This window comes from Diachasma alloeum, unplaced genomic scaffold (assembly GCF_001412515.2).
Source record: "Diachasma alloeum isolate Michigan unplaced genomic scaffold, Dall2.0 Dall_scaffold_00421, whole genome shotgun sequence".
NCBI classification, from domain to species: domain Eukaryota; kingdom Metazoa; phylum Arthropoda; class Insecta; order Hymenoptera; family Braconidae; genus Diachasma; species Diachasma alloeum.
In genome coordinates, this window is record NW_021680560.1 from 235,021 (window position 1) to 255,261 (window position 20,241).

A 20,241-nucleotide genomic window follows, 5' to 3' on the forward strand; every position below is an offset into this window, starting at 1 on the left:
CGGCTCAAATACCAGCTGCTCCTGTTTGAGCTGCGTCAGTTGAACTGCGGGTTTAGGGTCAAGCTGATCGTCCTGATCATTGGCTCTCTTGGCGGCATGAAACAGTCTTTTGTATCTGCGCTTGAGGTGATTCCAGCCTGCAGGCGCAATGCCTTAATACTGGCTGGCCAGATGTAAAAGGCTGTCATTCTTGGGTCCCTTCGACTGCTTAGGCATCATGATTCTGGACTGCAGTAGTGCTCACCCTTTGGTTGGAGGGAGCGCTACTGCAGAGCGATTAGGACTTGTTTGTATCGCTTAGCTTCACGAGGATAATAATAATAATAATAATAATCACCATCATCATCATCCTTTACAATTAAGAAAATTATGTATCCTAGACAATAAGAATAATTTCTGAATAAATAATTTATGTAATCCTATAAATTAAACGTTATGTAGTCATTTCTTACTACCACCACCCACTTCCTGTGACCCTCGGACCCCAACTTTGAGGCCCTGCACCCCAGGGGGCCCCCCAGCGCGCCGGCGGCCTTTTCAAAGGCATGCCGCCGTGGGGGAAGGGGGGACTTGCACGTGCACTTCCTGGAAAAGAGGGGGGGAGGGGGGGAATTCCTGGAAAAAAAATCGCCAATAATGCCCTCTTACTACTACTATTCATGCTCAATATATTTTCGCCTCTTTTTAATTGATAAATTCGGTTTCTAATGTCCATGATATAAAGAAAATACACTTTATTTGATTAGATGGTATTTTGGTATCTCTCGAGACGTCCCGTGAATTTTATCAATGGACTTATTTTTTGGGGGGGCTGATTACGTATATGATAACCGTTTTTGAGGTGGACACGTCTATGGGTTCGTTGCGCGGGCAAAGTCGGGCGACACCGTCTGGGGAAATGATTTTTCAAATATTTCGATAATGAATGAATTAATTTTAATGAGAGGGATAGGGCAAGGGTGAAACTTTATTTAGAACTCTTTGGCCCTTCGAACTTCGTCGGATAGGCTAATGACTACAAACGTATGAAAATTTTGACCGTGATTCACGGAATAACTAATGAACGGATTTTAGTTGGATTTTTACTGTTAATTAAATTAGGAGCCTCGTTAGGATACGGGCTATGAATTATTGCGCTACGTTCCATACTCCAATTTGCAATGTAAAAACTTCTGGAAAATTCTAGAACTTTCTGGAAAATTCCAGAACCATCTGAAGAATTCTAGAAAATTCTTGAGATTTGGAAAGAATTTCAAAAGATTCTCAAATTTTCTAGGAAATTCGAGAAAATTCACAGGGTATCTAGAAATTTCGAGAAAATTCTCGGAGTTTCTAGAATGTTCGGGAAAACCCGAAAGTTTTCTGAAACATCAACGATAGCTCGCAAGGAAAATTGGAGACAATTCTCGTCGACAACTTTGAAAATTTTTGTATTTGAGTAAATTTTCCTTGAGGAAAAGACAAGATGTTGTAATGACAAGATTTCATTACCTTGCCATGAGCGTACCTGAAGAACCCAAATGCCCATCTTTGGTGCAATTTACAATCAGAGAAGACAAATTTCCTGCTCGTTCCTCGTATTGTTCTAAGGGGTCGGGGGGCTTTGACGTAGTAAATCGGCTCTTGACAATGTTCCCTCCTAGACTAAAAATCTGTTTGAGAGAGACTTCCAAAGAGTCGACATCAGAGCAAGTGCTTCGTTAATATTTACTCTGCAGTGATCAGTGACGGAAAACACGTGCCAATATGCCGGAAACACTGAAAATCACCAACATTCCATTAGTGGGTACACATGCCCGGAAATTTGTGGGAACCAATTGCCTTCCAAAAAACAAGTCCTTCAATGTTATTTTCACTATAAGCAACATGTTGTACCAAATCTTACGAAACGCAAGGCTGCCATGCTTGTTATACGAAAGTATGTTGTGTTTTGGGAATTCGCCGGGATCCCAATTGTGAAAGTGCAATGCTATTGATAAAATGGAAAAACTGGTTGATCAGTACAAGAATCTCTCCAGGTAGAGCAGATCTCGGAAAATCGCATTTATTCGATATTGTTAATCAAAAACTATTGGATTCTATGAGAGGTGAGAAAAATCAAAAAGCAAAGACTTTGTTAAGTCTGCATCGAGATCCGGGCGGAAGAGTCGTTTGGATGCAATCATCGACACAGGAACATGGGTCATTCGTAGTGCACAAGATGAAGAAGAAAAAATCGAAGAAGTAAAAGAAGGTAAGATAATCAAACAAAATTAATAAATTTTCCCCTATACAATAGTTTCGAGAAGGAAGAACGGAGCGTTGTCTCAAGTCTATTCGCAGAACCCTTACCCCCTCCCGAGGTCACCGACAATTCTAAAGAATTTATGAATGGCTTTTCAAGTTTTTTCAGTGCAAAGGACTCGAATCTTTCCGTGATTCAGCGCTAACCTCACGTCATAATTATTATGAACAAATTTTTCTTTTTCCCCCGAATGTGAAAATTTCCTTCTGGATTTGCGGGCTAATTGCAATTTTAAGTTTCAATAGTAAAAAAAATTTCCATGTGAATTGGCTGTGGTCGCGATGAAATTGAATAATATGCAATAAGAGGAATGAAGTGAATCAAGAACGGTATTCCAACTCGTCTAAAATTGATATGTTACGGATAATACTGTCGAAAAAATATTTCGGAAACGCCAGATTGAGCCTACGATAGAAAAATTTGGACAGATCGGAAAATTGCGCTTCGCGCTCGCACGCAGGTACGAGCGCAACGCCCTTATACGCTTGCCAGTGAGATGGCTCTCGCGTTTTGGAAATAGTCCTTTCAAAGTATTATATGTAACATATATCTACTCCAGCGGAAGTGAATATCATTTGAATTCCAACGTATCGATCACCCATTGATCTGGCGATTATGGGTAAAATTGTATGTATTCGGCAGAACCAGTAAAACAATTTTTATAGGAAATTTTCGTTTTTATGTAAACCAATTTAGAAATTCTCATGATCTCTCAATGATCAAGGAATATAAGTTGCGTACATGGGATATTTGCTAAGCCATTAAAAACCTGCTCATATTTATGCAATTTCCTCTAATTCCTACTTCCATCGACCTCTCATTCATGTTTGCCCTTTTATTTGATATTCTAGTTGAATCAACCGGAATTGCTGCAAATTATGCCAACTATGCTCATGATGACGACGTAGATATCGAAGAACTGATGAACCAAATCGAAGATAGAGTTTATGAAGAAGAGGACAGTGATTATGAAGTTGCATCGCAGCCCACAAAATCCAAAAAACTTAAGATCGTGACCCCAAATCTTACTGCGGTTTTAGACAGAGCCAAAGTGAGCAAACCTGTGGCTGCACGGGTGATAGTAGCCATCCTAATGATACTCGGTATATCTTTAGATAATGTCCATTTGAACCCGGAAACTTTTCGTCGCAATCGGCAGAAACAACGCGAATCGATAGCTACTCAGATCAAAGAGAATTTCAAAAATAAATCGTCCTCTGCCAAGGCAATTCACTGGAATGGCAAACAAATGTCAGCGCCGGAAGATAAATTTAAGAAAATAGATCGACTCCGAGTGGCTGTAGTAGTCATGCGGGGAGTGTGTGGCTCTGGCGGTCATCCAAGCTAAGCAGCGTTCAGTCTGCCCAGTACTTGGATGGGTGTCCGCTTAGGCACACCTAACCGCGTGGGACTACAGTCACTAGGCAAGAATGTAGAGAACCACTGTGCCCATTGAGTCAGTGTGACCAATGGACACAGTGGAATCCCTGCATTATCGGCCGGCTGTACGACTGGGGTTTTCCCTTGTTTCCCTTGCAGTCCTAGCCCGAACGGGGTACAGTTAAGAGTAAGACGGCCCATGGTAACGCAGAAAAAATCAGAAGAGAGAAGTGGGAGAGGCAAGGCAGACGAATGGGAAGCCTATAAAACCGTAATGGTAGTAGGAAAGAAATATGAATAAAAAAAAAATAGATCGACTCCCAGTTTTCGTCTCAGGTAATGACTGGAATCAATTGCTTGGCGTTCCGAGACTTGATAAAGGAACCGGAGAATTTCAGGCAGAAGCAATTTATAATTGCTTAAAGGAATGGGACATCATTGAAGATATATGTACCATGGTATTCGATACCACTGCGAGTAATACAGGTAGCATAAGTGGTGCCTATGTTCTGCTTGAAAAATTATTCGAAAGAGAACTTCTACATTTGGCATGTCGTCATCATATCTTCGAACTTCTCCTGCATTTGAATCATCAAAGTGCATTTGAATCATCAATTGGAAGTACTTCTGGTCCTGAAGTTTCGATTTTCAAACGCTTTCAAGAGGACTGGAAAAACATTGAGAGAGAAAAATTTACACCTGGAGTGCACGATGCAACAGTCAAAGAGGTACTGCATTGTTATACGGTAGATGCCCTTGCCTTTGCTGAAGGATAATGAAAGGTCAGTAGCAATAAATTATGTACATGAAACTATAATTCACGCATCTATTTTACTTCCGAATGAAAGCATTGCAATCGTTCAATTTTTACTTTTTCTAATTTTGCCTGGAAATGATGTAAAATGATCTGAAATGTACAAATACAAAGTTTGTGGACTGTGTGTGTATGGGCGGGTGTCCGGTCGGTGGTCAGTTCTTCGTAAATTGAAAGAATAAACGGCTAAACAGTTCTAAAGAATTTGAAATTTCGTCAGATATTTGGTATTGATTTGGACTAACTCTTTGCGGTAGTTCAGCCCGATCAGTCCATTCGTTTTTGAGGGAGAGCAATTTGTTTTTTTATCGTTTTTCGCAGATATCTCAAAGACTATTGAACCGATTTGGATAATTTTTTTTTAATGTTCGTCGCGACGTCTCTTATTCAAATCAATCAAGATATGTATATCCGTTCATACGAAGTTTTTGAGATATTTCGATTTTTCTGTTTTCCGTATAAAATCCTTCTACGCACTCTCACTTTTGCACGAATCGGGATATAAACTAGAAATTTGGCAGGGAGTTATCTCTTATCATTGCAATAATTGATATTGAAGCTCAGCTGAATTGGATGATTCTTTCCTGAGATATTCAATTTTGTATGTAAATCTATTATATAGAATATTTGAAAAATTATCCAACCGATTTCAATATTTTTTTTTCAAAATGTTCATCTCGATGTCTTCTATCTCAATCAATCAAAATATGCATACTCGTTCACGAAGAGTTCTCGAGATATTTCGATTTTTCTGTTTGTCACCTAAAATCCTTGTACGCACTCTCACCCTCGCAAAAAGCGAGATATCGACTTGTTTCTTTTTCCATCAAACTGGAATTTAGTAACATCAAGTGCTATGATATGTATTGTTGTCATCTACAGAGTACAAATATTCGTAACGATTACAGGGATTTCTTGGGAATCATCGTCATGTTTCTCGGAGGGAATCTAATAAAAGGGAACCGTTTCCGAGCTCTTGGGCCCATGCATCATGCTAGATGGATCTCTAAAGTGATTTATTCCCTCAAGATCTTCTTGTTCCGTAACCAATTTCATCTGACAGCCTAAGAAACATCCGGTCTACGGAATGTGGGCATTTTGATAGTTCTCCTCTATCAAAGGGCATGGTTCACGTATTCCAACGGAGTCACAGCCCCGAGCAACGATTGGATTCTACTGAAAGAGTTTTCAATAGATGATGGTATTAGTGGCTGCATTTCCCCAAAAATTCGAAAAGCAGTATTCGAGAAATTCAGTCACCATCTTTGGTATTTGTCGGAGTAACTGATTGCTTTTGCATTTTTCGATAACAATGTAAGTATTGATGTTAAGAAAAAAATGTGTCAAGCGATCAAATCTCGTTCTCCTCTCAATAAAGGTAGGGAGCCTAGACTTCTATCAATGAAATATTATGAATCTATCCACGATTGAGTCTAGATTCATTTGTTAGTCAAAATACTAAGAAATTTTTCGAGATTCTGAAGATAGATTCTAGTTTTCTGGATAGTGATCCAATCACATGGGATGAGAGAGATGATTTCACCACAGCTATGAAAGTTGTCAGTTTTCTGCATGTTACAAATGATATAGCTGAAAGAAGTGTGGCTCTCATGAGTGAATACAATGATTTACAAAAGATGAGAACAGTAAACAACATGCAATGTCAATTGTCAAAAAACTGCGAGAATTATCATCAAAATACTCGCAGATAGTAACTAAAGAAACCATGGCACTTTCAGTAGAAAGTTTTTTAAATAACGAATCAACAGAATGTCCAAACGATATATTATGAATAGAATAATAATTTGAAGTTTATTGTCATTTTTTTCAACATTTGTCCCATTGATTTACACCATTTATTTCTATGAAGAATGATGAACTTAGAATTTTCATCTTTCAATAAGGTTAATAATTTGTAATTCAGCACTGTGCATTATATGTGACTCATATGACTACCTCTATTATTTTTATTACTAGGTGAACGATTCCAAAATTATAAGAAAACTTTAATGGAGCCTGATTTACACCGTTTAAATCTTAGTAACAATTATTGTTGATGTTTCCTAAAAATCCCAATAGATGAACTTCGGTCCAAATTGAGCTATTTCGATCAATGAAGCTTGATTGAAATCGCTATGCAATCAGGAATCTAAATGTGTGAATTTATGTTTAAAATTCTGAAAAATGGTAAAAAAAAACTACCAGCAACAAAAAGATATATTGTGATTTATGGAGGGCAATAAAAGACTCGGTCCGTTCGAGAAAAGGTCCGGCAGGATCGCCAGCCTTCTCCAATTCAGTATATGGGCCTCATAAGCGCACCGGATAATCCGAGCACCTCAAGCTGCCTCGGAAATGGAAAATTTTCTTTTGAATTTTTCATTGATTCAGAATAGAGGAAAATTGTCCATCTTTCGTAAGAAGATGAAGAGATAGTTGAAGAATTATACATTGAAATCCCGAAGGAATTGATCAACTTTGAACGGTAGTACGGCCTCTCTGAAAACCACTCTATTCAGCGTAATTTATACTTTTTTACTCACTTATAAATCGGTTTAAAAATTTGGAAAAAAATTATTTTCATTCTTTGATGCGCTGCAAAGATATTCGTGATGATTGCGAAAAATCATGTGAGCGATTTCTCTACATAATGATTTTTGTAAAACCTATCACCTCTTTCACATGCCATAAGAAACTTTGAAAATTCTGCGGAACCTCGCAGAATGTTTTTAAAAATCGGGAAAAATTGTCATCTCCCTCTTTCTCGATCAACTATCAGATTCAGGTTTAAGAAAGGCAGAATTATGAAATCTTTTATACCTGATAAATACTAAACCGTACCTTGCGGATGAACATAGTTTGTGAGGTTATTCTCTATGTTTAGAATCTGACAGGAGTGCTATTTGTCGAAAGTTGTGTGATTAAGTATTAAATGCTCGTCGATAGTCAAATTGGAAAAAATCGAATGATGACAGAAAATGTTTTCAATTTTGTGGGGAAAAAATTTCTGAATGTGGTTACGATGAGATGTGAAGAACACGAAAACAATTTTGTGATTATTTCGAAAAAATTAGTAATATCTCAGGAAAAAAAACAGATGTTTTTCATAAAAAGTTCTATTGAGTAAGCATTTTTTTTGGCTGTTCCGTAAAGAAAATCATTTCATCTCTCAAAAGAATACAATTACCATAGGAAATCAAAGGAAAAATTGAATGAAAGGAACAAACTAAGTCAGAAATTCTTGGATAAATAATTAAAAGTCGGTGGAAATGATGAATCTGGAGTATGTTAGTTTCTTTTCAATTGTTAATTGGAAATATGTTCTATTTTGTGATAATCAGTTCAATTGAATTTTGAAGAACAATTTTCAGAAAATATGAAGACAATTCTTTGCTTATATTGAAAAAATGATTGAAATGTTTCTAAAAAACAAAAACAAATGTTTTTGTGAAAAATTGCGCCAAGGAAAGGTTTTGTTTGGTCCTTACTGAAAAGTTAAAATTTTTGAACAATACAAACAAATAAAAAAAAAGACAAGTCAGAAATGTCGAATAAATGGTCATAGGGCATCATCTGATTTCTATGAGAAAAATAGTTCTAAAACGAATGAGGATTAGAAAAAAATTCTCTATGAAATAAAAAATCAGCAGAAGGACCAACTTCTTTGGTGTGGAGTTTTTCAACTCACTGTCTAGTATCAATGTCATGCTCCATCTTCTGATCCGCGCTAAGGACGTTGGCTCTGCTTCTGCTGATTTTTCATTTCATAGAGAATTTTTTTCTAATCCTTATTCGGCTTAGAACTATTTTTCTCATAGAAATCTGATTGTGCCCTATGACCATTTATTCGACATTTTTGACTTGGCTTTTTTTTTATTTGTTTGTATTTTTCAAAAATTTTTACTTCCCAGTAAGAACCAAACAAAACTTTCCCTTAGCGCAATTTTTTAATAAAAACTTTTGTTTTTGTTTTTTATGGATTGCTTTTTTTTTCCTTCCAATAGAATTTAAGCATGTTTTCCACCAGGGATGCAAGTTGTGAACTGAAAACTCGCATACACTAAACTTGCGTTTAGTTTCAATGTGTCAACAAATGAATCATCTTCTTTATCACGCTGATTGTCCATCGAAATTCAAGTCAGGTCTGGGTTATATTTCTTCCAAGAAATACTGGCACTATTTTCTTCCATCCTCACATCCCATAACGAGATTTCAATGGTTCAATATCAACTCATATATGGTTTGATATCTTTTTCAATCAAATTTTCAAATTTTCATAAAAAAAATGAAAACACTGAAATCTTCACATAACACAGACCTACAAAATTTCGGCTGAACTTACCACAGAAATAAAACCCATACGATTCGATAGACTTTTCCGTGTAGAATTCCAATTTATTGCCTCAAATCCCTCATTAACCTCTAATAAATCGCTTAAAGATATAAGAAATCATGTTGTATTCTTCCCGTAGGACCCTATCAGTTTACTGAGCGAATGGATTTCCTAAAAATTATTTTATAAAAGCATTAAAACCTAAATTTGTTACGAAAAGAATGGAATCGAGGAACTAAATGAAGTTGTATCAGTATAAGCATATGTGTGAACTCAACCTAACAAATGCGAATATGATAACTGATATTCTTGTAAAATTCGATCGTGAAGGTCTGGGACACCACGTTGTTTCTCTTGTTCAAGTAACCTGCGTAACCTTTAGGGAGATAAGTTTGGATATATTTGCACCTCTAAGAAACGGTATTTATTGTAAAAGCTTCATCCGACCAATACCTGCGAATTTTGGAGGAGGTTGAAGATCACGGTACGACGCGGACGTGCATTCTGCTTCCGCGATATTTTCTCGCAGATTAAAGAGTGAATTAAAGCGTGCAAAGTATTAAGAATAGTTGACTAGTATTGCTGAAGGGGCAAAGACGCTCGAGAAGTGTTATCCAAGGGCGGTGTACAAAATAGTGAAAGATAAAACTGAGAAACAAAGACGCGCAAGGGAACAGGTTATGGTTCGCCAAAAGGGGAGACCCGCCAAAACCTACCCGTCAGGAGAGAAGTACCCGACCGATAAATAAAATGAGCCAGGCAAAGTAGAAAACCGGGATTTGAGAAAACTCGACTCAGGAGCAAAGGACACAGAGACAACGACATTACCGACACAAGGTAAGAGGTTGAGGAAAAGTGACAGATTAGTGAAGAAAGCCACGATGGACGGAATAGCAGGACAGATGCTCAAATATCTCGATGAAAAGACGACCCCAGGGGAGGAGGCGGCACACGAGGAACGAAATGACTCAAGCAACATCTCGGGCCTCTCCGACCTTCTCCACGTAGGTGATCCCCTGGAGGGAGAGGATAGAGACATCACAAAAGTGAGCTTGGAGGATTTCAATGAAGGAAACTCCAGAGTGATGCACTCCACCCTACTGCCAATCAAGGAAAAAGATGAAAAGCAACACAACGAGCAACACAACGAGGAACAGAAAAGGATTTTCATGGAGACACAGAAACAGAACGAGGAGGTCACCGGAGATAGTGACACACTACACACACTGGATGAGCTGAAAGACATGACTCTGGAAGAAGCTGAACACAAAGCTGACAAAGACAAGAAAAATGAAGCCAGAACAACGAAACAATCCGCAGATGACTTGGAGGTGCTGGAAGAAAGACCGATTAGGCGAGCTGGAAAAGGTCCACGGAAACTTGATCAACAATGGGCAAAGACACAGCTGAGTTTTCAAGAGGAGATAAGGGAAATGCTCAGGGGAATGGAACATAGCTTAATAACCTTGATGCTAGGGGAAATTCACGAAACCAACGCGAATGTGCAAAAAAACCTGGGAGATCAAGTCGAGCTAGCTAGAGAGGGAAAAAATAACCGTAGATCTCTGGAAAGGATCCTGGATAGAACAACGGCGCTACTGGACCTTAGAGCAGACAGAGGCCGGCTGGAAAATGAACTGGCAGGGCTTCGAAGAAGAGGAGCAGCGGAATCAGAGGAGTGGCGAACGGAAGCCAATACCTGGAAGGGGCTAGCCCTATAGGAGGTGAAAGCGAGAAAAGATGAAACCTGGAACTGGAAGATGGAAAAAGAGAGACTGACAGCAATGATTGAGGAACACGCTAAAGCCAGAGCTATTACAGAAGAAGAACTCAAAAGATACCGGGCGCGTGACGAGGACCGAGAAATCCAGCTGGAAGCTGTAAGAGCGAGGGAAGGGGACCACAGGACAGAGGATAACCGCTGGAGAAGGGGAGCGGGCGGAGATGCCCAGGAATACCAAGACCCTGTAGGCACAGGTCCTTCACAAGACTTTGTAAACACAAATCGGGTGGAAGTTCTACCCCAGGAGAATCCAAGAGTGTGGAATAGGGGCCGGAGAAACGAATCCCCACGTCGCAGGATTCCCCCACGGAACGCCCACCCATACAGCTTAATCCCAGCCCCAGAAGCACTCGGAGAGGAAAGCTGAGAGAAGGAAGTGGAGAAAAGAAATGCACGGAAAAGAAATATATATGTGGTAGGACTTGCAACTACAGGGAGAGAGGCCAAAGCCGAACTTCAGAAGCTCCTATGGAGAGAGGCAAGAATAGTGGCCCCAATTCAGGAAGTAACCAAATATGGCCATGGGATCCGCGTTGAGTTGAAAAATATGAAGGACAAAGTCCACATAATGAAACTCAGTGGGAGATGGGGCGGGATGGGCTACCAATTCGAAGACGATCTCACGTACAGGGAGCGAGAGGTCCAGAACTGGTTGGAAACGCTGAAGAGAGAGCAGGAACACATGGGGGACAGAGAACTTCTGGGTCACCTAAAAATAAAAATAAATGGGACATAGTAATACTGGATGAACAGAACCGGAGGTCTCAGAGAAGAGCAGACTAGATGAGCAAGTACCACAACCGGCGGGAAAATGAGACAGCGGATTTGAAGGTATAAGAATGGTAATCTGGAACGCGGCAGGTGGCAGGAAAATAAAAAACTCATGGAAATTCCTGAAAGAATTCGATGTCATCATAATACAAGAGACCTGGTGGGATCAGAGAAGAGAGACGGAGGAAATCAGCAAACTGAACAAAAATTTCATCTGGAAAGCAAACTCGGCATTAAAAGTAAAAAAGAAAGGTAGGGCAGCAGGAGGAACACTAGCTGGAATCAGAAAAAAACTCAAGCTGGACTGGAAATAGGAACTGTGGAGACATGGCCTAGTGATCGAGGGGCTGAAACTGGAACACGATGTGCCGCTGAAAATAATAACAGTCTACAATAACGTAGGAGTCTCTCAGGTGATCAGAGACATCAACCCACACCTGGAACCGTCCACCAATAGAGGGGAGGCCATTTTAGTCGTAGGAGAATGAAACGCCCGAACGGGGGAACAAAATAGAATGGATGAGGATGAGCTGGAGCGATACCACCTAGCAAGAAACTCACAGGATAAAAAGCTGGATCCAGAGGGGAAAAAGCTGGTGACACTATGCGACAATTTCGGTATGATGGTGGTCAACGAATGCGTCAAGGAAGACAGAGAAGGTAGGATCACACACATCGGAAAGAATGGAACTCAATCAGTAATTGACCTGGTTTTAATAAACAGACCGGAAGTCAACGAAATAATAAGTGAGATGAAGGTCGTTCCACGTCTGAATTCGAATCACATGGCGATAACTCTTCAGTTGTTCACTCCGACGTCGACTGGAAATAGTTTCAAAGTAGTAGATAATAGATCTAACTCAAAAGCCCAACAACACGAAAAGCAAATATAGAAAGAGGAAAAGTGGGAAGAATACCAGAAGACAACGCTGGAAAAATGGGACAATAAAGAACACGGAGACGGTCCGGAATCACTTTGGAAAGCCCTGGAAGAGACAATGTGGCAGGCTGCTACGGAGCAAGGTATGGTGAAAGAGGCAAACAGCAGAGGAAAACCACGGACGTGGTATGACGAGGAATGCCACACGGCCAAGAGAGAAATGTGGAAAGCACTGAAGATACACCTAAAAGAAAGGAACGAAGTATAAAAAAGAAGATATGTAGAGGCAAGAAAAAGAAGGCAGGAAACCTACGCAGCAAAAAGGCAGCTTTGGGTAGAACAAATAAAAAACGAGGTACGTCTCAGCAGGAATATGTCAGAATGCTGGAAGGCAATTAATAAAGTCAGACCAATAAACAGGAAGGCCCCAGGGGCAGAAATAACGGAGGAAGATTGGGTGCAACACTTCAAGTCGCTCCTGGGTGCAGAGTCAAAACCGGCTACAACTGGAGTACGAGACCACCTCCACAACCGGAGAAACACTCCCCAGGACGACCCGGAGGAACTTCATGTGTTGAATCAGGAAATTTCGGAAGAGGAATTAAAAAATGCCCTCCGTAAGTTACGCAACGGCAAAGCCCTGGGGGAGGACGGCATAAGAGGAGACTTTCTGAAGGCCTTACCAGACAAAATGAAGAGCGAGCTGCTTACGATAATTAGAATATGCTGGGAAGAAGGAAATATCCCTGTCGGCTGGAAAACCGGAAGAATTTACCCGATACACAAAGCTGGAGACGAGGATCAGGTAAAAAATTATCGAGGAATTTTACTGCTGGACCTAGGCTACAAGGTTCTAACAGATAATCACCTCGAGAATAACCTCCTGGCTGGAGAAGGAAAACAAACTCAGAGAGAGCCAGGCAGGCTTTCGCCCAAAGAGAGGAATAAGAGACCTTATTTTTGTGCTGAATGCATTAATTGAAAATAGACTCAAGAAAAAAGGAGCGAAGCTGTACATCTGCTTCATAGACTTCAGGGCTGCCTTCGACCTAGTAGACAGGGAGAAACTCATGGAAAAATTGGAAAACATTAGAATTAAGGGGAAAATATTACAACTAATTAAAGGAATCTATGATGAGACCTGGAATGACATCATCACGGGAGGAGGAATCTCTAAAAAGTTTAGAACCTGGAAAGTGATTGGAAAAACCAAAATATTCGCACTAAAATACGCAGACGATATAGCGCTGGTAGCGGAGAACACGCAGGAACTGGCTGGAATGATTACAGGAACGGAAAAATACGCGAGGAAGAACAAAATGGAGATCAATGTCACCAAGACAAAGATCATGATGTTCAGGAAAGGAGGGAAATGCAAACCAGAGGAACAGTGGCATATAAATGGCAAGGAAGTGGAGATTGTTAACTCCTTGAAGTACCTAGGCTTCTGGACACATGGACACAAAAAAAAATTCAAATAGAATTGAAATTTAGAGAGAAAGAATTCCGATTCGCCCAGCCGGGATTCGAACCCGGGTCTCCCAGTTACGCGCCGGGCACTCTTACCGACTGAGGAATAAAAAAAAAAAAGAAAACTTACTAATCACATCCCATCAATTTCCGTCAATTCACGTCCCACGTGACGGGAACCACCACTACACCTCCATGTAGCCGGAATGGACACGCTGAAGGGGAGGCTGTACCTGTACGACACCCTGGCCAAATCAGCCTGCTTATACGGGATTGAAGTGTGGGGCTGGAAGAGACACGAGACAATCGAAAAATTATAGTCGAGGTTCGTTAAGATGGCCATGGGGCTCAGTCCTAATACCCCAGATTATATCTGGAAACTAGAAGCTGGAAGAAAAAGCTTAGAAGTAGAATTGTTCGAAACGGCCGGAGGGTACATGCTGGAAATCATCAAAATGAAGGAAGACCGGTGGCCAAGAAGGTGCCTGAAAGAAATCTTCAGAGGAATTATCAACAAACACCCGGACAGATAGGGGAAAACATTGGAAAGCGCATTTGGCAAAGCAGGTGATGGTGGCACGATAAATCAAGCCCGGGAAATGCTGAGGAATCCCGGAGAGATAGAGAGAGAGAGGGAGAGGAAGGCTGGAACAATCTGAGGAAATAGGTGGAAGAAGATGAAAAAATACTGGCTGATCAGCATATACAGAGAAGCTGGGAGAAGGTCGCTGCCTCCAATATCAGAGCTGGAAGCACACCCCGGAAGAAGAAAAATTTTGGAGAAGCAGGAAGTTATCAGGAACAATAAAGGAGCAGTGGGCAAAGATGAGATGTGGGAGCGTTGGAAAAAGCCTGCATAAAGGCCATAAAGACCTGAGGTGCAGAACATGCGGAGTGGCAAACGAGACGATGGAACACATACTGATGTAGGTAGAGGGGCGATCGAAGGTTCGCAGGGAGGTTGCAGAAGCCCTGGAACGCTTTGAGGTACGGCACGACCTTACTGACTATTGGGAAGTGGAACTACCATCGTGGCTTATAGGCTACCCAAAAATGGAGCTATGTCTATACATCAGAGACTTCGAGAAGCTGCCAGCAGACCACAGGGGAGGAGACCCACCAACGTGACGAATTACTGGCATGAAAAGACAGTCAGAGTGACATTCAGTCAACCTGGATGATGTGATGAACTGAAATTTTGTTTTCATTAACTCTAGTTTCAGTCGATCATAATAACATGGGGGGAATAGTGGAATAATTATGTTTTCTAGTGAGCAATGACACCAAAAATGTACATAAAAAGAAATTTTTGTTCTTCAGGAAATAAATTATTATTAGTATTACCTGTAAATTTTACTTTCTTAGGAGGGTTCCACCTCGTGATCATCCTGCCAAAAGTTCATAGAATTAGTGGATAGAAGGAAGACGCCATGAATCCATAAAGTCACGGTCGTCAGATGGTACTTTATCGCCTGATGACATAATGTCCTATTTCAATAACACCATCAAATTTTCGTTTTTTGTTATCTTCCACACCTTCATAAGTTAATTACATACGATAAGTCTTATATTCCAGATAATAAGAGATCTGAAACCAGCTGCCTGGTACACATTACGATTAACTGCCCACAACGACGCTGGAAAGACTCAAGCGCAGATGGAATTTGCGACAACAACATTGAGTGGAATTAGCATTTCTCCACCAAATGATTTGATTATGGATGATGAATTGGATAGGACTCCGCAAAATCACAAAGTGCTGTACGTGGCTGTTCTACTTGTCTGCGCTACTGTACTCATTATATCGGCTGTTACTCTTGGATATGTCATGCTGAAAAGGACGGGCAGGTCAAGTTATATAGGGGAAATATTACCCGGTCAGCAGAGACCACCAGGGGGTTTAGGGATTGGTCAGCAACAACATCAGAATCATCATCATACGAACAGTTGCATGTCCACGGTGCAGTTGAAAACGGTGGAAAGGGATAACAGGAGGAATCATCAGGTTTATACGAGCTCACCGGTCAAGCAGGATAATCATAAATCTAATGATCATGGTTCAGGTAATAAGAATGATAATTTTTTTTTTGAGTGGATGCATGGAATCGATTTTAATCCTTTTTTATTTTGGCGAGAAGAGATACATTTCTCAAGATCTTACCGTCTACTGGGAAATTCTCTTTAAGTTCCTTGTTTGACTCTGCTATTACGTTTACCTCATGCCGAAAAGTGCCTTTCCGTTTACTCCTAAAAGAAAAGTAAACGAAAAGTCTTTTCGTTTACTTGTAAGGGAAAAAGGCGTAGTTCGGCTACTCGGACACATGTCAGATGGAAATTTTCAGCTCATGTCTTTTTCCAGTCCTCCGTTTCGCCTCGGGCTGCCAACTTCCCAATCGTAAAAATTCCGTCTCACCCACATCGAAATATGCTATTTTAAAACACGTGTTTAGAAAAGACCCTTTTCGTTTACAGATTTTTGTGCATCAAGTCTCACTTTTCGTAACTTTTACGATTGTAAACAAAAAGTAACTTTTTGTTTACCGGATTCACTTTTCGTTTACAACAGCTGAATTTATCGGCTGAATTTACAACTTGGCTTCATTCTTATGATAATGTTTGAAAGATGCCGTCATTGTTACATTTTCGATCAATCCGGTGTCGTTATTTCTGTAACTACGTGTGTAGCACGTAGTATCGTACTATCAGTCCAGTCATCTAAACTGAATTGCATCAGCTATACGGTAGCCATAACACGTTCGAGTCCTCTGCTTCTAATTGTTAATAATCTGAGTATCTTACGGGCTAAATACGTGTACTCCGTACTTGCACGTACGAATAAATTACATGGAAAAATCCTGCGAATTGACTAAAAAATTCAATTGAATTGTCTTGACGGCATAAATAGCCTACATAAGCACATTTGCCCGCTCCTCCTCACTTTTCACACCAACAGGGTTTGGTAGGATTTTTCTGTTCTAAAGTAGTTTCCGTTAAGTAAAAAAAAAATTATGTATGACTTTTTCAAACACTAATTTCAAAAACTAGTGTACGTTACGCGTATGAAAAAGGGAGAACCTTAAACTCGTGTATTAATATTTTTAGGGACAGTCATAGGACACCCGCAGCTTAGCGATAGGATAACGGCCCGTGGAACAGAATCTATACGAAGACGCATTCACGTACATCTATCTGAATCGAGCAAAAAAAATGGCGGGAAAATCTTGCGATCTAATTCGTTAGACGGATACACCTCCGTGTGAATTCTGTTCCATGGGCAGTCACCCATAGACTCGACAAGCCAAGGCGAGACGCAACTAGCCGAGCCGGGGACTCGCGTGTCCTGCGACTGTTCCTGACAACATTACTCCACTCATACTAACATTCTCCCTCTTTCACACTTGTAACATGATATACTATTTCATCATCTAAAACTGTCATTATCGTGCAATCTTACTTTACAGAAATGTATGAAATCAGTCCGTATGCAACATTCAGTGTTCCTGGACGAGAGAATCGTTCAGTAACAACAGCTACATTGGACTACACAATGCAATTCAAGACATTCGGTCATTTAGAGAATGAAGACATTAATACAATTGACTATGAACAATCCAGTGTAGACTTCGAAAGGTATGTCAAGCGAGAACATGATTTTTCTTAACAAAACAATTCCTCTAGAGACGGTTTGTTCAATTCCATGAGAGATTCGCATCGTCATCCACCCCATGTCCTTTTTTTCTCGTTCTGTCCTGTACACACAGGTCTAAAACGCCAAGGTGGCATAAACAGCGTTATTTTCCGAGCATCGCGGAAGCAGAGGGAAAAATAAGATCAAGTCGACCGGGGTCTGGCAGCGACACGTCTGGGAGTCCTTGTGGCGAGTGCGCTGGGCCAAGTTACCGAATTCCTGTAAAACCTTGCAGAGGTGAGGTCATTGAAATTACTGAAAATAAACGCCAATATGAATTGACCAATCAAATGTGCTAAAATGGAGAAAGGCATCGAACCTGCCTGATACCTTTTAAACAGAAATGTGACGTGAAATTTTTTTGTAGCTAAAGGAATTTGCAACAAATAAAGCTTCGTCATATTTCTCACTGTAATATTATTATTTATGTTTCAATTAATTCTCCGGCACGTTCTGTGTCGGTTCGTTTTCAAAATCAAATAATCCAACAGATGGGAGATCAACAAATTATTTTTCGTAGTGATTAAATGTTGTTACTCAAAATTGGATGATTTTCGTTTATTTGTCTATTGAATCAAGGAATAGTTTTTCTTCAGTATGAATTCTCATGCCGTTCCTTCTTTAGTTTTCCTTGCTGAATTTTGATTTCAATTGCAGATGTTTTCTCACGTGGAGTTGAATCGAGTACTGAATCGAATAATGAAGGTTCACCATCGTTCACTCGACGACGCAGTCGACAGCCGAGCCGGTCCTCTCGCAGGTAGCCAAGGTTTGTTTGTTTCACAATAGCACTCAGTCCTATTCAAAATCATTCATTATAAATATATTCTCCTCAATTTTGCTATTGAAAATTTTTTTAAATCATCAAATCAACCATTGTTGAATTTTATCATTCATCACAAATGAGTGACTCTTGTTTGAGAAAATAATTCAACGACGATTTTAATGACTTTAGTCCTTAGACTCACCACAGCTAGAATTCATATGATAAACAATCAATATTTTGTGATTTTTAATTTCGTTTCTCGTTACAATCAACGGCTCGACTGGAATATAATGGTTATAGTTACCACTTAAAAACCTGTGTTTTAGATAATTTGGCTAGAATATCCATGAAGTTGATCTTCATTATCCGTTGAAAACTGAAAGTGTTGAATACATACTGGCAATCAGTGTCAATAACTCATCCATCAACGATACTGATTTAGTTCACAATATTTTTGTATCGATCATCTCTTCAAATTTTCAACAGCATTTTAAGAACTGTCGAATATTCCTATCTCTATCCTACCTTCCATTAATTTGAGGCCTTAAATTAAATTTTGGCATAAAGTTCGGTGGAGGATATGATGTTGATGCCACCGAGTGGTTTCAGCGACAGCCGTGAATTGAGTGAGGCGGAATGCGATCGTGATCGTGATTGGCAGGGGCTTTCCATTGCAACCCGGCATGGTGGTAGTCTTGGCAGATTGCCAATTGAGGCTGTAGAAACTATGCTCGCTAGGTAATATCAGCGAAAAACGCCAGCGCAAATCGATAATCATTATTTGAGTGATGGAGTTCATGAATTTTAGGTATCAGCAGCGAAAGGAACAGGAGAGACAGGAGTTTTCGATACATGTATGATGGAGCTACATATGGAAAGAGTTTCGAGATGGCCACGTAATCTTCGCGGGACGAGGGAAGCCCGAAAATGCCGAATAAATCGAATTTATATTTCTTTACCAAACATAAAAAAAACGTATACAATCGGTTGGAATCATCCATTCGATCTTCGCCTGGTTTTTTACAATTAAATCATTGAAATAAATTATTACATCAAAAAAATTTAATAATTCATCAACAAAATCGCTCCTCGCCTCGATTATGTAAGTCAGTTGTACATATGTGTTGAGTGAGTGCAATTAATTATTGTTAATAAATTCCAAAAATTTGACGGGTTTTTAACTCATTGATCAATGATGCAAGAAATTTTTCGCATAGAGAATCGAAGAATTGTCAAAATAATTGTTCAATAAGTCCGTAAATAACACAGATGATGAAAATATATAATTGAAAGCCCAGAATAGGGTTAACGATACCAAAAAGACTCTTCGAGGGTGTATGTTCTCTTATTTCACTGACATCCATTATAGAAATCCTAATTTACACCCTGTGCCATGGAGATAAGAAACTCAAGAAGTTAATCAACTCAAAGTCTTGTACTACTTTAAAATAAAATACTTAACAAAAACTGCCACATACTTCTGGAGGCTGCAATAGATTGTCAATGTAATGGTTGAAAAAAAATGTAATGAAAACGATAAGCAGTGGAGACTGATTGTGCGTAAAACGCCGCCATCTGGAGTGCATGTACTTAATAACAATTGTAATTTAGTGAACTACTGAATTTAAATAACTATTATTTGTTTCCACTGAACTAAGAAAAAAATTGAGTCTAATTATGCTGCATGATGAGCATGTGATTAGCTGAATTTATAAAGTCGTATTTCTCGTCTTAAAAACTGTAGTAAGAGAGACAAGCCAATGAAATGCCAAAGATGTTTGGATCGAAATTGTGGGGTGTTAGATTGATTGATGCATTTTAAATACGTTTGATATAAAAATTGTGTACCATGAATGATATTTCTCGCTGTACAACATTTTTTTTATTAAAAATACTTTGGCCGTTACACACCAGTTTTTATTTATTGATACTTGTGGGGGGAGGGGTGAAGTTTTAATGGTTTCATTCCAGATGTTCATCTTCGACGACATGTCTTGATCATATGATCCCTGAATGAATCTCAGGCTATATTTCTCCCGAAATTGCAGATTGTTTACCACACGCAAGTTGGA

General features: G+C 39.7%; 1 protein-coding gene across 1 annotated transcript in view; it reads left to right on the forward strand.

Annotated features, from left to right (window-relative positions):
• Window positions 1-20,004, forward strand: part of LOC107042123 (Down syndrome cell adhesion molecule-like protein Dscam2) — a 92,712-nt gene extending 72,708 nt beyond the window's left edge. Inside the window, exons 2-7 of the mRNA XM_015263015.1 lie at window positions 15,292-15,778; window positions 17,177-17,345; window positions 17,477-17,640; window positions 18,061-18,163; window positions 18,737-18,907; window positions 18,978-20,004. Of these exons, the coding sequence (XP_015118501.1) occupies window positions 15,292-15,778; window positions 17,177-17,345; window positions 17,477-17,640; window positions 18,061-18,163; window positions 18,737-18,907; window positions 18,978-19,029 (1,146 nt within the window). The 3' untranslated portion in view covers window positions 19,030-20,004. The remainder of the gene's footprint in view (window positions 1-15,291; window positions 15,779-17,176; window positions 17,346-17,476; window positions 17,641-18,060; window positions 18,164-18,736; window positions 18,908-18,977) is intronic.
• The last annotated feature ends 237 nt before the right edge of the window (window positions 20,005-20,241 follow it).